Source organism: Bactrocera oleae, chromosome 5 (genome assembly GCF_042242935.1).
Source record: "Bactrocera oleae isolate idBacOlea1 chromosome 5, idBacOlea1, whole genome shotgun sequence".
Classification (NCBI taxonomy): domain Eukaryota; kingdom Metazoa; phylum Arthropoda; class Insecta; order Diptera; family Tephritidae; genus Bactrocera; species Bactrocera oleae.
Genome location: NC_091539.1, coordinates 45,000,085 through 45,015,543, shown reverse-complemented (window position 1 = coordinate 45,015,543; position 15,459 = coordinate 45,000,085). Strand labels below are relative to the sequence as shown.

The window sequence follows — 15,459 nt, the reverse complement described above, 5'->3', positions numbered from 1 at the left end:
TCATATTGTATAATATGATTTTTATTCGGCATTGGTATAATTGTAGCGCATACATTATCAATATTAACCTTACCTTTCCAACCAATAATAGATATAAGTATTATTATAAGCGCTAAGAAGTATGAAACCTTATATGTAGTAATTGAGAAATCAAAGTGAGTATATAAGAGTGTGGGTATACGAGTATACTAATACATAGGTATACAATTTTTACCGTTTTATATTGAAGTATCGGCCTTTTGACAACGATGGCTATAAAAGTTACCGACAAACATGTACAAACTGCAGTTCATTCCCATATATTCGTGCGAAAGGTAGGGATTACGGTGTGATCCTTGTGTTCGGGTACGCAATAAAGTTTTAAATTTTTAAACGAAATGGCAACGCGGCGTTCCCTTGCAGCGTTGTCGCTGTTGATAGCAGTATTTGCGCATAACTGCTATGCTGAAGAATCGACAGTTTTAGCGGTTTCAGGATCACCATTTAAGAATGATCTCGCTTATATGTTTTATAAAGAAGGATCGCAAATTGGAGCTGAAACATTTAATGCTACACTCAGAGCATACGATGACTCTAAATGCCTAAGGGATATTGATCGCATATCACAAGCACTTGATGAATACTACGAATGGGCTATTGAGTGTAAGTTCCTTATCCTTTTAAGTTTGAACAATATTAAGAGATAAAGTATCAGTGCCGTGTGACGGCGTAATCAATGAACATTTAGATGAGGTATATGAATTTGAATAATAGAAACATGATAAGATTTACATCACTTTGTGATTTTATTCCCAAATAATGAACCGAACTATATAGTGTCAGCTGAAATTTATTTATGTGTATCGCGCTATCTAAATGTTGTGTAAGTACCTGAAAATTTCTGTGAAAGATGTGTAAGAAAAACATAGTCAGAGAAATTTAAATTCAGAAATAAATAAAAAAACATTATACTTTACAATCGAAGTTACACATTTGACATTCGAAAAACAACACAAACATACAGGAGTAATAAAAATGATTATAATGTATAATGACGGAACTAACTAACTAACCTAACCTAAACATATCATACTAATAATTCTTCAGTGATGTGCATAATTCTATTTATACTCTGAACAGGGTATATTAAGTTTGACACGAAGTTTATAACAACCAGAAGGAAACGTCGGAAACCCTGTTAAATATGTATGTATGTATATAAATTATCAGCGGGACGAGCTGAATCGATTTATCTATGTTTGTCTGTATACATATACGCGAACTAGTTCTGCAATTTTTGAGATATCGATCTGCAATTTTGCCACGTCCTTTTCTCGGACTACCATATAGCTGCCATATAAACTGAACAATCAAAATCTAGTCTTTTTATGGAAAACTTTTTTACATGACGAGATTTTGTCATGACATTTTACATAGAATTTTATCTCAAGCAACGCTGTAATCTTCGAAAAAAAAATTCTGATCGAACCGCTTTAGCATATAACTGTCACACGAAATTACCGATCAAAATCAAGTTCTTGTATGGAAACTATTTTTATTTGTAAAGTGTATTCTAGCTTCGGGGCAACCGAAGTTTATGTTTTTCTTCTTTTGATTGTTTTTCATTCGTTCTCATTTTTTTTTAAATTTGTTACTTTAATCCAATCCACATAATATTCGTCAAGTTCATTTTTACAATTATTGTTTATTGTTTTATTGATAATAATTTTAAGTTTCAATTTTATTTTTACGAATCACCGCCTTTTGACCGTTCGAAAGAGATATTACCAAAAAAACCTAGCTAATCGACAAATCGTACGTAACGATTCATAAATCTCTACTTTTAAGGATTTATTATCCAAGTCAGTGATAAAGCTGATAATGCATAAGCATTTCGTTGGGAATACTTGTTATAAATCACAATGCAATCATAAAACGCAATAAATAGTTATAATAGTAAAAATGTTATGGTCTAATCTAAAGTGTATAAGTACACTCGGCAAAAAAAACCCACGCATTTTATAGAGTGGCTATACCTATATAGCGCAAAACTTATGTTCATGTTATCATAAGTTAGACAATTTTTTTGAGAGCCATCACGTTTTATTCACTTCATGTTTAAAGCATTTTTACATAATAAACTTATAGTTTAACACTTGTTTTAGTGAAAAATACAGGCACACACACATAACAAACCACAGAACTATAATTTCATACATTGTAATTTTTAAAATTTTATTTTTAAACAAGTTATTTACATATTTTACGTTTTATATGTTCCTTATGTAACAATAGAATACAAATCAAAGCAAAAAATAAAATTATTTGTTAAAAAATTCTTAGTATTTTGTGGAACACCTTCTCCTCCTAACAACCTCTGTAAGTGTTTGTAATAAATTATTGAAAAATCTATGTCAATACTGTTATACTCTAGTTGGCGTTTTGGCTATATAGCAAGGGGCTGAATCATGCTGAAAATAAAATGTTGTAATGTGTTTTTGAACAGCTGTTCAATAGTTGGTAAAACGAATTCTTTCAAAATTTCAATGTATTTTTCGGCATTTACAGATCTTTTAAGAATACACTAAACTTGGTTATAGCCTCCCACACATTAAATAGGGCGAATGCTTTACGATGGGTAAAATACAGCTTTCCTTCGACGCACTGTGGTATTTATGTCGGGTCCAAATAAATTAAATTTAGATTCGTCGGAAAAAATAACATTTCAGCAGTCCAAGTTTTGTGTGATTTTGCCCACTCTAGCCGCTAATTCTTCATACGGGTAATGAGAAATGGCTGAACATCGCGCTCGTAATCCAGATTATTCAAGACATTTTGCAAGGAACGTGTAATTATTTAGTAGTAGTATAAAAAAAATAGTAGTTTTTTAAAATATTGAATTGATTGTTCCTGCATGTTGAAAGTGCTCAGTACTGCACATCCGTTCAATTTGTCGCTCATGACGAGGTTTTACTTTTTTCGGACGCCCACTGCTCTTTTTTCGATTTAAAGTATTAAAATTGGTATAATTTTTTAAATATTGCGTTTAAATATTATGTCCATTTTAAGAGCTATTTGACGTATGGATAATTTTTTTATATAAAGCTATGATTTCTGCTTTCTTCTCTGTCGACAACATCATGTTCAACTTTGCTTATTTTTATAACTGACTCAAAAGAAAATACCGCAAGTACTGAAATAAACAAGTGCAGAAACTAACGGTTTCAGAAATAACGTTTAACTAATGAAATATTAGAAAATTTTCGACTGCGTGGGTTTTTTTCTCTGAGTGTATACATATCTGGTATTTCTATAACTATATGTACATATGTACATAAACAACTGCCAAAAGATTTTAATTCATTAACAGAAGCAATTGCTACGACACATACATACGAGTACATACATACAAATATGTATAAGTTAGTAGGAAATGCAAAGTTCAATTGCAGATTATCGTTAGATAAGCGATTGTTCTTTATTACTTAATACAAGTTGAAATCATAAATATAAAGCTATCAATATGTGAATATAATACTTTTGCAAGTATACCTTGTCCTGCATATTTGGTGTATAAAAATATTTGTACATACGTACGAGTATGTACAAGTATGAACGGAAATGCAAGTGGTATTATACGATTTTATTTTATTTTGTAACTTAAGATTTTTTTTTGCTTATACTAATTTCTTATTAATACAGATTTTGCCAATAGTCAATACTATAAATATTACTACCAACTTTTTTTAACTCATTACCTAATATTAAATTAATTTTTTTTTTGTAATTATTAACTAATGCAAAATACCTATGTAGATGCTTAGGCTGAATGATTTAAAAAAAAATTTAATAGTAATACGCTCGGTTTTTTACCATTTCTGGTCGAAGTGGGAACACTTAAAAACAAACACGTTTCTTATTAGTGGAGAGCTATGATCCTGTGCTCTTTTGGATCGAGTTGCAAAGCGGAATAGGACGGTCGAACACTAAAAAAAGTCACAAAAACGAAATCTATTATAAAAAACCATTTTCATTTCATTTATTGATTGCAGTTCCCGACACATGGGGTCGACTACCTATTGGCTTGATGTGGGGCCATTCATTGAGTTTCGGTGCCTATGAAGAATGTGTTGCCGCTTCTTGGGAATTCAGTAAAGACGATGTATTGCGCGGTCAGTACTGCCTAGCACGAGTACCAATTAAAAAATATATGGATGCGATTAAGACACGTGAATCGACGGCTCAAGCAAGGATCACTTACAAATACGAAAGACCCGAAGTATTCGAATTGGGTATATGTATACCTAGTTCATGTTCAGCTGAACTAGGTAACAAAATATTGACTGGAGTAATGAATAAATACTACGATGCTGGAATTTCTTCAACTATGGTCGGCGAACAATACTGTAGATATGAGCAACCCGTGAAACTACGTGTTATCGACATTTTTGCTATGTAAGCGAGAGGAATTTCATTATCTATTATTTATAACCTCCTAATGGCTTGATTCAATGATTACTTTTTTATGAATATTCTATAGTGTTTTCTTCAGCTTCATTGTTTTCTGCATGTTAGCCAGCAGTGTTTACGATTATATTAAAACGAAAAATAATGGTGAGTTATAACTGAAATCTGCTTGAGAATTCATATATTTATAAATAGTTTTAAATTTCAGAACCGAAAAAGCCACTCTTCATTTCATTCTCTGTACTCACTAATGCTCCAAAGATTTTTACTGTCAAAAAGAGCAATAATCCCAATGTCATTCAATGCCTCAATGGTTTGCGTTGTTTCTCAATGATGTGGGTTGTATTTGGTCATGGTTATATGACTTTCTACGAGCTACCTCATATTAACAAAGATAAAATCTATACCGTAAGTGATTGTTAATCTTTAGGGGTTTTTCAAAATTTGCAATTACTTTTTATAGTGGATCGAAACTCCATACTCCATGTTAGTCCAAAATGCTACACTCTGTGTGGATACATTCTTTTTCATGTCTGGTCTATTGATGTTATGGGGCGCCTTCCGCGAAATGGAACGCACGTAAGAGCTTATATTTTATGTTATACAGATTTCGTTAATCAAACTAAGTTTTCTTGCTCTACATTAGTAAGGGAAAACTGAACATAGGTTTGATGTATTTCCATCGTTATATTCGTTTGACTCCAGTGGTAGCTGTTGTTATTCTCTACATTATGTCACTTTATAAATACTCGGGTCATGGTCCTATGTGGATGAAGATCGGAACTCAAGATGATCGTTGTTCGGACACATGGTGGGCAACTCTGTTGTATGTACAAAATTATGTCTTCCCTAAGAAGATTGTGAGTATAAATAAATAATCCATTGGTGTATATATAATATGAAATAATTATTAAATTTTATCTTTTTCAGTGCATCAGTCAGTCATGGTACTTGGCTGTCGATACACAGCTCTACGTTCTTTCACCACTAATCCTTATTCCACTTTGGAAATGGGGCAAAAAGGCGCTCGCTCCAATCATTATTTTTGGCCTTCTTTGTATGGGCTGCACTTTCGCTACCTTCATGTATTGGAAATTCACTCTCTTCCGTGTGGAGGATGATCATGTTGATGATCGCCAACGTTTGACCTACTATCCAACGCACACTCGTGTACCCACTTGGTTGATTGGTGTCATATTTGGTTACTTCTTGTATACTAAGAATCGTGGTAGGCAAATTCCATTGGCTAAAAAATGGGTCATTACCGGTTGGGTGTTAGCATTTGGTGTTATGTTGACCGATATGTGGGGACCGTATTGGCGTATCCTACCAGAGAACCCCAGTGCACCAATTATTGAAGGTGCATTTTACGAACCATTAAGTCGTGCTTCTTGGGCCGTCGCTATCGGTTGGATTGTGTGGGCCTGCTACAATGGCCATGGTGGTATCATTAATGATTTCCTTTCATGGGGCTTTTTCACAGGCTTCAGCCGTCTCACATACTGCATGTATGTAATCCACAGAATTGTTCAACTAGTAAATGGTGGTCGTATTCAAACCGATACCCACTTTGGCGATTACGAAATGGTATATACTAATTGATGCTTTGTACGAAAGAAAATTATATGAAATATTTTACTTGTTGTTTTTTAGATTCTTCGCTGGTGGCACGATTTCGGTATTTCCCTAACGCTTTCCATATTTGCCACATTGGCTTTTGAGGCACCAATTTTGGGCATTGAGAAGGCAATATTTGGACATGGTGAAAGTAAACCAGCACCTAAAAAAGTAGAACCAACATCTGCTCCTACTCCCACCGCGACTGAAGTTACAGTTGAAGTGACCAAAGCTTAAGAACGACCAGCAGAATTATGGTCACTACTCGAGTATTCTAATAAGTTCAGATAGATATTAGCCAAAGAACCATAACCATAAAATGAAATTCATTTAATGAAAACAAGTAGTCGTATTATATACGTTTTATAATGTTAAAAAAAGTAAATAAATTGTATTTATTTAAAAATATTAACATTATGGAATCAAGTTGATTGCTTTTTTTTATTATTTCATTTTACTTAAATTAAGATAAATAACGGAGCTAATCAACAACGTGAATATGTTATTGTTCCTCACAACTTTATTTTAATGTTTAATGTATATGTATGAGAGTTCCATTTGTACGTTTGAGTCAAGTGAGTTTGTCAAGTATAACGTGAAATATATTTGAATATTTAAATAAATCTCGCACTATTTTATGATCATCATATATGTATAGCCATCGATCATAGCCGGTAAAACCAAATGCATATGCAGTAGATGGTTCAAGCGATATAGCAAGCGCAATAGTCAGTTTATTTATTTTTTGAAAAAAACACTTTTAGACGCGATATTGAAATTGACTTCAACGAATTTATCTTCCACAACAAAAGTCTGTCACTATCAGAGTGTATGGAAGATTAAACCAATTTGAATAGCTTTTTTTTGGTTGTTCGGCATAATTTCCAAACATGTGCATCTGTTTGTTAAAGCAACTAAGAAAATAACAACAGAAAACCACATGAGAGAAGGTAAATTACCGTAACCAAAAAAATAGCACAAGTTATCCTGCAAGCAGAGCATTATCACTGTTTAACGCTTGTGTGACCAAAACATTTGCTTTGATTTTGTTCAATTTATTAGTTTCGAATTGTGACAATAAAATTACCATATACATACATATTGATTAATTTTCATGTATTGATATGATGTGATTATTAAAAACAAAATTTAATACCTTCCTGGCAATTTCTGCTGCTTTTTCATTTCTTTATTTTTTCGTTGAACATTATTGCGCCTCGCTCAAAAGTCTCGAGGACATGTATCCTATTTTAATACTGATTTTAAAAATATTGTGCCACCAACTGTTTAGGAACAAAAAAAAAATAAATAAATAAAAATGTATAAGAGACCATTTGTGACCAGCAGTACATTTCCTACGAAGCTGTGTTAGGTCGTAAGGTACCATTTTGTCATACAAAATCAATAAAACGAGATATTTACAAGTAATTAGAACCGAGATTTGAAATTTTCTATCTGATAGCTGAAGCTATAATACCCTTTACAATTACAAAAGGTTCCTTATAAGAACTTGATTTGTATAGCAGCTATATAGCAGTGATCTGATCTGAACAATTTCTTTGAAGATTACATTGTTGCTTTAAATAATAATCCCTGCCAAATTTCATGAAGATATTGTACCTAGTCAAATAAAAGGACTTTCCATGTAAGCACTTTATTCCGATCGTTCAGTTCATATGGCAGCTATATGCTATAGTGACCCGATATATACAATTTCTTTATTGATTCCATTTCTGCCTTAAATAATGATCCATGTCAAATTTCGTGACGATAATCATGCCCATCATGCTTCATGCTTTTTCTCCTTAAGATGCCGCTGATTTGTCGGAACCGCCGATATCAAACTACTATAGCATATAGCTGCCAGTGCTTCAGGATAAACGAAGTTAACGTTTTTTCTTATTTTGTCTTCCGAGGGCACAACATTATCGGAAAGAGATTCTCTCTGTATTTCACAGATTTTCGGGAAAAAGCCAGTCACAGTCATTGAAGTCCAGACACCAACAACGCGATATTAAAATGAAATAAAACTGTCAAATTTGGTCAAAATGGGTTCTGTTATGCAAATAGTTGTATGCCATTTATGATTAAACAAAATGGCCATCTCGGCTCCTTCTGCAGTATTTCGGCTGGAATTCCGGCTATAGTGCGCTGAACTTGTCTTCTAGCTCCTCGAGCATTGCTGGTTAATTTTTGTAAATCTTTGATTTAACATACCCGCGGAGAAAATAACCTAAAGGCGTTAAATTGCATTATCTTGGCTTCCATTTGATTGGTGCATTTCGCGAAATTAACGAGTCCCCAAACTTTGCACGCACCAAACGGTCAGTTTTTGAGCACGCAATTGTGTTTAAATTTTGCACCCTAAGCAATTGCCTAACTTGCTCATATGGACATGCCGTCCCAAATAATGATGTATATTTTCGATTTAAAATCAGTTGTTCATTATCTTAATATCAAGTTGTTTTATTACATATGTTCAGGTTAAATAGCAATGCTGTCACTGAACCAAACTTGAATTGTAAATGTATGATTTTTTTTCTGTATCTTTATGCATTTAATTTTAAATTTTGTAATAAAATGCATACATTTTAAATAGCTTTTTCAAGTTATTCCAAGAGTTTATTGCTTACAGTGAGCAAAGCTGTAGGCGAGGATCAAAACGAAATCATGACATTTTGATTTGTGTAAAATCAGGATTATTGAGTATGAATACTCTAATTACTATATATATATATATATACTATAATTTATATTTACAAAAGTTGTACTTAATAAAACAACATTATAGCCAGACATACATACATACTTATGTATACATGGATAGAATATAGAATCAATAGTTATAGTATTTTACAAATTGGGAAATCTATCTCGAATTTTATTCCCACAAATTCTGTTGAGATATAGTGGTTGTCGCGGGCAATGTGGATCGTTTCTCAATCTTTGGCTTGTTCCGTGGTAGTAAGTAACTTTCTATATCGGCCACTGGGGCCTCAACAGCCAAATAAACGCAAATAGATACAAGTAGTGTTACACCAAAATTACTCCAAAAGCTTAAAGTCTGAAATTTTAAAGAAAAATTAAAAATATCATATCTGGAATGGATACATTCGCCTCTTAACCTACCACATCATAATCAGAAAAGTATGTATTAGTTTTAATTCGTGATGCATTGATAGTAATCACAATCAAATGCCAAATGTACATACTATACGAAAGCTTCGAAATGGGTTGCCAAAAAGTCCAGGAAAGAAAATTGTTTATCGGACCGCCATAGCCATTTATACAGGCATATACTATCCAGCATAACGCTAACGGCCACGCAACGCGCCCACCAGCAAAATAAAAGGCACTCTCGAGTACGGTGGGATCGCTTCGGGTGGGCAGTGTATTTGGATACCAAGCAAATACCAATGTGAAGAGCATGCAGAGCGATATAACCCAACCAATGGCGACCCACCACTAAAAAATTATTTACTAAAATTATTTCTGAACTTGGTGTATAGTAAATATGGGTTGGAATAAATTTACCTTTGATATTTTAGCAATGCGTCCATTATTGTAGTGTAAATAGCAGCCAAATACCAGACCAATCAACCAGGCGGAGCATCTAGTGTGTGTTGAGTAGTATATTTTTGGCATTGCCTCACTTGCGGTGCCATAGTTTCTGCAATTGAATAATTCATAAATAGAATCCATAAATTGTTATATAATATAAGATGTACCGTGCAATGTCGTAAATTGTGTATTTATTTATCACAATAACCGTAAATAAACAAGCAACGAGCAAACAACCAAAAACTACTGTTGCCCATATCCCCAATTTCCTCCATTTCCAGATGACAATTAAAAATATAGGCGATAAAAAAAATAATTGAGTATCAACAGCCAAATACCAAGCATGACCAAGACACTAAAAGTAAATTAATCAATCAAAACAATAGTATTGAAAGAAGTGTTAATTCAACAAAATCAATATAATACCCACACATATTAATATATTTGTCAAGTAAGTACCAAAACTGGTATTTCAGATTGGTTATTGATACTTAAAAGTACGAGAATACCGATTATGCAAACAAATATTGAAAATAACTTACGAAGAAATATTTTTTAATAATCTAATTATATTTATCTAAATTGAGTGACAAAATAATTTCCTTGTTAATTATGAAATATTAGTAATATAGCGTTGAAATTTGTGAATTATAATCAGACACATACTTTGTTTAGGGTTTTCAAATGCATATAAAATTGTGTATACCTCAGTTAAGTACCTATTATATCAGAAGACATAATGGGGCGTATGAGTGATTTCAAGTATTTAATCTTGTACGTACATACTTCTAAATATGTACAAACTAGCAAATGAATTTTTGTTTATATCTGATTTTGTATGGAAAGTAAGTACGCCTTCGAAAATGGTAACTAAAATATCATTACAAAATGTACTTTTGCTAAACGAGCTTCACAGCATGTATGGCCTAACTTCAATGCACAAAGTTATCAACACACTACCCGATTTCTCCATAACTAATTCTCGTACTTTCTTCATTATTAAGATTCATTTATGTTCAAAAATATCGACGACTCACCATGTTGCCAGGCGCTGCATAATTTTGCACATACAATAACGTTGCCCACCAAGTATTATCACATAATTTATTTGCAACAGTAAGGCTCTTCCAAATGGGTCCATTATCCATATAATTAAATAAAGACATATAAAATAAAATGGCAACAGCAAGAATCGGAGTGAGGCGCAAGTAACGGTGAATGTACATCATTGGTACGTTGAGTTTTCCATGATTTCTAAATGTAATATGTAAATGGTTTAAATAAAAACGAAATCTTTTCTCACATACTTTTGCATTTCTCTAAAGGACCCCATTATTAGTAGTAGTCCACTAAGAAAGAAAAATGAGTCCACAGCAATTGAGCCGCTCTGTTCAATCATCGAAAATGGCGTTTGTTCCCACTATATAAAAATATATAAATTTTAAACAGAATAGATTATTTTTATTAGTAGCAATTAATTTTTTAATTGACTCACACTTTTTATATCGACTGCATTAATATTTGGAGACAGTATACGATACAGGTAACAATGTAAAAATATAATCCAAAACAGCGAAAGACATCGTATGCCATGAAGACAAGGTATGTGTCCGTGCTGAATTTTTAATAATTGTTGCAGATTTTTTGGTATGGAAAAAGAAACTAATAGCTTGTTGGGTTGTTCTGTAATAATATTCATAGATACATATATGTAGTTAGTCACATAAACTATTTAACGTATACTTAGCCAAAATCTTACTTCGTTTGTAACTATAAAGGTAGTCAAAGATAGTACTTAGCGCCATTAGAAGTGCCAATGTAATGAAAAGAGCACTAAAATTAACAAATCAAAACTGTAGTAGTTATCGTTACTCTTTAAAATAGTTTTATAATTATTATTAAAAAACAAGGAAAAAGTTAACCTCGGCTGCTTCGAAGCTATAATATCCTTCACAAGTGCATTTCATGTAGCAACTTCTCATATTTAGATATCGGACCACTGTAGCATTTAGCTGCCATGCAAACTCATCAATGAAAATCATCAAACAAAAGAAAGTCAATTTGACAAGGTATCTTCATGAAATTTGGCATGGATTATTACCCATGGCAACGGTACAAGCATCGAAGAAATTGTTCAGATCGGACTACTTTATCAGATGGTTGCCATACAAACTGACCGATCAAAATCTAGATAAAGAAATTTTTATATCCTTTGCTATTATAACAAATTCACCTGTTATGGGTATTATCGCTTCGGTGCAATCGAAGTTAAAGTTTTTTCTTGTTTTTATACTACTGTTGCTTTAAATACTAAGATTAAATTACTGTTTTAATCCAACACACCAATCTAAGAAATAAACATATATTTATTTTCTATCTTAATTATATGTTTAATAATATTTAAAATTATATGGGTTGGTTTAAACTAATTTGGCATCGTAAGAGTGGTCGGCCATTAAGTACTTAGCCTACAAGCGATACATTTTTCACAAATACCGATGTACTTTTTAAGGCATAATTCGTCTGTTACGCCGTGACGATGGTGTCATAGTAGAAGAGCACTATTTTTTTCGCCAAATGGGTTAATGTTTCTTCTAATTCGGCTGCGGTTCAATAAGTTGGCATAGTGGAACTCTGTGACCGTTTGATTCTTGTCCAGGTAGTCATTGGAGATTACACGTTGTGGAGACTGGTAATCGGTCTATCACCTTTCCGATCAATAGGACAGTGTTCGCATTCTTCGGAACAGGTGCACTGAGTGAATTTTACTGTTTCGACTATTCGTTGGTTTCTGATATGTTCGAGGGAATCCATGTTTGCTCACAAAACATTACAAAAACTCAAACACCGCTGTGAAGTGATCTCACGATTACGCTTTTTGTTACATTTATGAATTCGGCTGAAGACTAATCATCTATGTTAAAGACCTTTGCCACCATTATGCGGTAAGGCTAAGTACTTATCAGACCGCCCTCGTATATTTTTAAAGTGTACTTATATATGTATGTGTATTGGGGCCACAAACAATTTGTTCAACATTTTATTATTACTAAATGTATTGTAAATACACTTCGTCACTAATATTTTTAACTTCACTTGTATGTTTGTATGTATGTATGTTTGTATGGTTTTATGTTTATAACTTTTATCTGTCAAAGCAATAACTTGAGTATAAATTGCGATATCTTGCATGGACAGACGGCGTGTAAAGTTTTATCCCGATACATTTATTGGTGCTCGATTTGCATACTGAAAAGTGAAGTAATCAGATAGAATCTAAAATTGTGTTATATGAGAAGTAGGCGTGGTTGCGCTATTTTCGCTCTGTAACATAGACATGTCAGGATAATGTCGTGTACTGAATTTGGCTGAAATTGGTAGAGAGATCCAGAGATATGTGATTTCACCTAAAAGTAGACGGTGCCACACCCACCGTCCTGTTTTTGTTTTTTTTTTTTGTATTGGCTCCTATTCAGTTTAATTGTACCATCCCATCTGTAAAATTCAAAGCCTCTGACTATCACTCGATTTCACCCGTTTTCACACTGTCGGTAGAAGTGCAAAAAGATTTGTTCTCAATGAATTTGGTTATTACAGCTTTAGTGGTTAAGGAGATATGCACATCAGCATTATTAGCGGCCTACTTGTTAACAATTTTTTAAAATGCTGATACCCCTCCCTAATGCGATTTGTTATACTTGTGTCTTATTGGAGAGCGTAGTTATTGGTATTCAATTAATAGCGTTTTGTGGGCATGGCAGTGGTCCAATTATACCCATCTACAATACCAATCGTCTTATGGTGCCAAAAAACATGTGTACCAACTTTCATCAAGATATCTCAATTTTTACAGCTTGCACAGAGGGACGGACAGACGAACAGACAGTCACCCGAATTTCAACTCGTCTTTAGTTATATATATAACCCTATATCTAACTCGATTAGTTTAAGGTGATACAAACAACCTTTAGGTGAACAAAACTATTATACTCTGTAGCAACATGTTGCAAGAGTATAAAAATGTAAAACATGTACTTACATTGCAACCCAATCGAGAGGTTCAAGTTCAACAAGTTCGCGAGTTGAACAGGTGGATGCGATCAGCAAGTTGATTGTTGTATTGAAACTTAATTTATACGAATCTGTTAAAAACTCTTTCAAAAGCTTATCAAAGTCATCGATACTACATTTGTTTGGGAAACATATTCCGAATTGTATTTCAGCAGTCAGACCAAATGTAGTCGATTCGAAGGGAACATTGGCCCGACAATATTTACCCAACAATGGTGAGTTTATGTCGAGGCATTCATCAAAATTTCCCATCTCCATACGATGACCATAGAGTATACCAGAAGGGAATTTTCCCCAGGCATCAAGCACTAAAAAATATTAGTGTGCAACATATAATAAGTAATTTTTGATTAAGCTCACATATACATACTTCTTAGCGCCCAATTTTCATTGTCTTTTAGTGCGTCAGCCACAATTTTTAGATCCGATAAACACTCTAAACTCACATTATTAGATTTTGTAAACACATGAAATTGTTCGAAAAAATTAATGCCAAGCGCATTATTTACGCTTTGCAATTTTTCACTTCCGCTAGCAGACACCTCTGTGGTAATAATAATCGCAATTATGAAGTACGTAAGTAGTATCATAGACCGCCAAGGCGCCGTTGCCATTATAGTACCTTTTACTTATTACGTAGTGCACGGCCACTAGGAATTTAGAATTTTCACTATGATAATTAGGCTAATGACGCGAAGTGATGTGGTTGGCGGTTGATTTATAACTCGTCAGCGATAAGCATTATTATTTATAAGCAGCTGTCTACGCAATACCTGTCGATTTGAGTTATTTAACTAAGGCAACAATTAAAACTTGCACTTCCATCTTTTGAGTGCTCATATGTTGATAAGTTATAAAATTTAGGTGGAGCAAATTAACAACTTACAGTGTATTGTATATGAATTATTAGTTATAACAAAGAAATATCTGATATATATATGATAAGATACATCGAGAGAAGGTGTATTCATCTGAAACACAAACCATCTGCTTAAATTTAAACTGGATTCAAACAGCAAGCATAAGCCGGATCGGTACTTTTCCAAATCTCTCAAGCAGTCTTAAGAATGGTTCGACGACAACAGCGATACAGTAAACGAAATAAAAGTCGAAACTCGTCGAATTCTCAATATTTTGATAGAAGAGGATGTCTTATAAAGATCTCACATGAAAACCACCGCTGAGCCATATTGTTCGCCCAATTAAGCTCCCGTGAAGTTCTTGTTGTTACCGAAATTCTGATTCGCGCTTCGGTGAAAGCGTCAGAAGTAGATTAAGGACATAAAACCGAAGAAGCCGAAATGGCTTCGTTTCAATAAATAACTTCTCTGTTCGTTAGCTCATATGTATGTATGTACTGAGCGATATAGAAGATGCTGCTTTCATGACGGTAATTCAATAGAATTTACACAGCATAATGATTAATATGCATTTTACAATGTATTATAAATAATATATAATAAAAGAATTTCTTAGATAATTGAAATATATATGTATGCATTTTTGAAATTTGTTTATTGTAAATGATACACTGTATTAGTAGAGTTCCTCTTCAAAGAAAATCAGGTGTTTGCTTAGAATCGTGCGATGCCTATTTCACTGTACTGATTAGCCAATATTTGAGAACTACCCGCATACGTTTATATACATATAAACAAAATATTCATATACAGAAGGTGCGTTCCAAAGTAAACAGGACTTAAAAAAAAAAAGACAGAACAAATGGTTTTATCGGCAAAATCAATTAATTTTATTCAAAATAGT

The 15,459-nt window shown here is 33.2% G+C and overlaps 2 protein-coding genes across 3 annotated transcripts; one reads left to right on the top strand and one right to left on the bottom strand.

Annotated features, from left to right (window-relative positions):
- The first annotated feature begins 290 nt into the window (after positions 1 to 290).
- On the top strand, positions 291 to 6,489 carry LOC106618357 (nose resistant to fluoxetine protein 6). The gene is made up of 8 exons (XM_014236075.3): positions 291 to 642; positions 4,032 to 4,434; positions 4,520 to 4,593; positions 4,655 to 4,854; positions 4,910 to 5,025; positions 5,093 to 5,306; positions 5,377 to 6,033; positions 6,100 to 6,489. Exons 1-8 carry the CDS (start codon positions 378 to 380, stop codon positions 6,298 to 6,300), a joined length of 2,130 nt encoding a protein of 709 aa, XP_014091550.2. The 5' UTR covers positions 291 to 377; the 3' UTR covers positions 6,301 to 6,489.
- Positions 6,490 to 8,652: 2,163 nt separating this feature from the next.
- Positions 8,653 to 14,455, bottom strand: LOC106618356 (nose resistant to fluoxetine protein 6). Of its 2 annotated transcripts, XM_070110240.1 has the most exons (11): positions 14,318 to 14,455; positions 14,066 to 14,237; positions 13,664 to 14,003; positions 11,384 to 11,457; positions 11,120 to 11,307; positions 10,932 to 11,044; positions 10,662 to 10,878; positions 9,792 to 9,979; positions 9,598 to 9,733; positions 9,193 to 9,528; positions 8,653 to 9,127 (listed from the first exon to the last, which is right to left on the bottom strand). In XM_070110240.1, coding segments are annotated over exons 2-11 (1,776 nt in total). In that variant the 5' UTR covers positions 14,067 to 14,237; positions 14,318 to 14,455; the 3' UTR covers positions 8,653 to 8,944. The 2 variants fall into 2 exon arrangements, with proteins under 2 accessions (XP_069966341.1, XP_014091549.2); XM_014236074.3 differs by having other exon boundaries at positions 14,066 to 14,443.
- Positions 14,456 to 15,459: the final 1,004 nt, after the last annotated feature.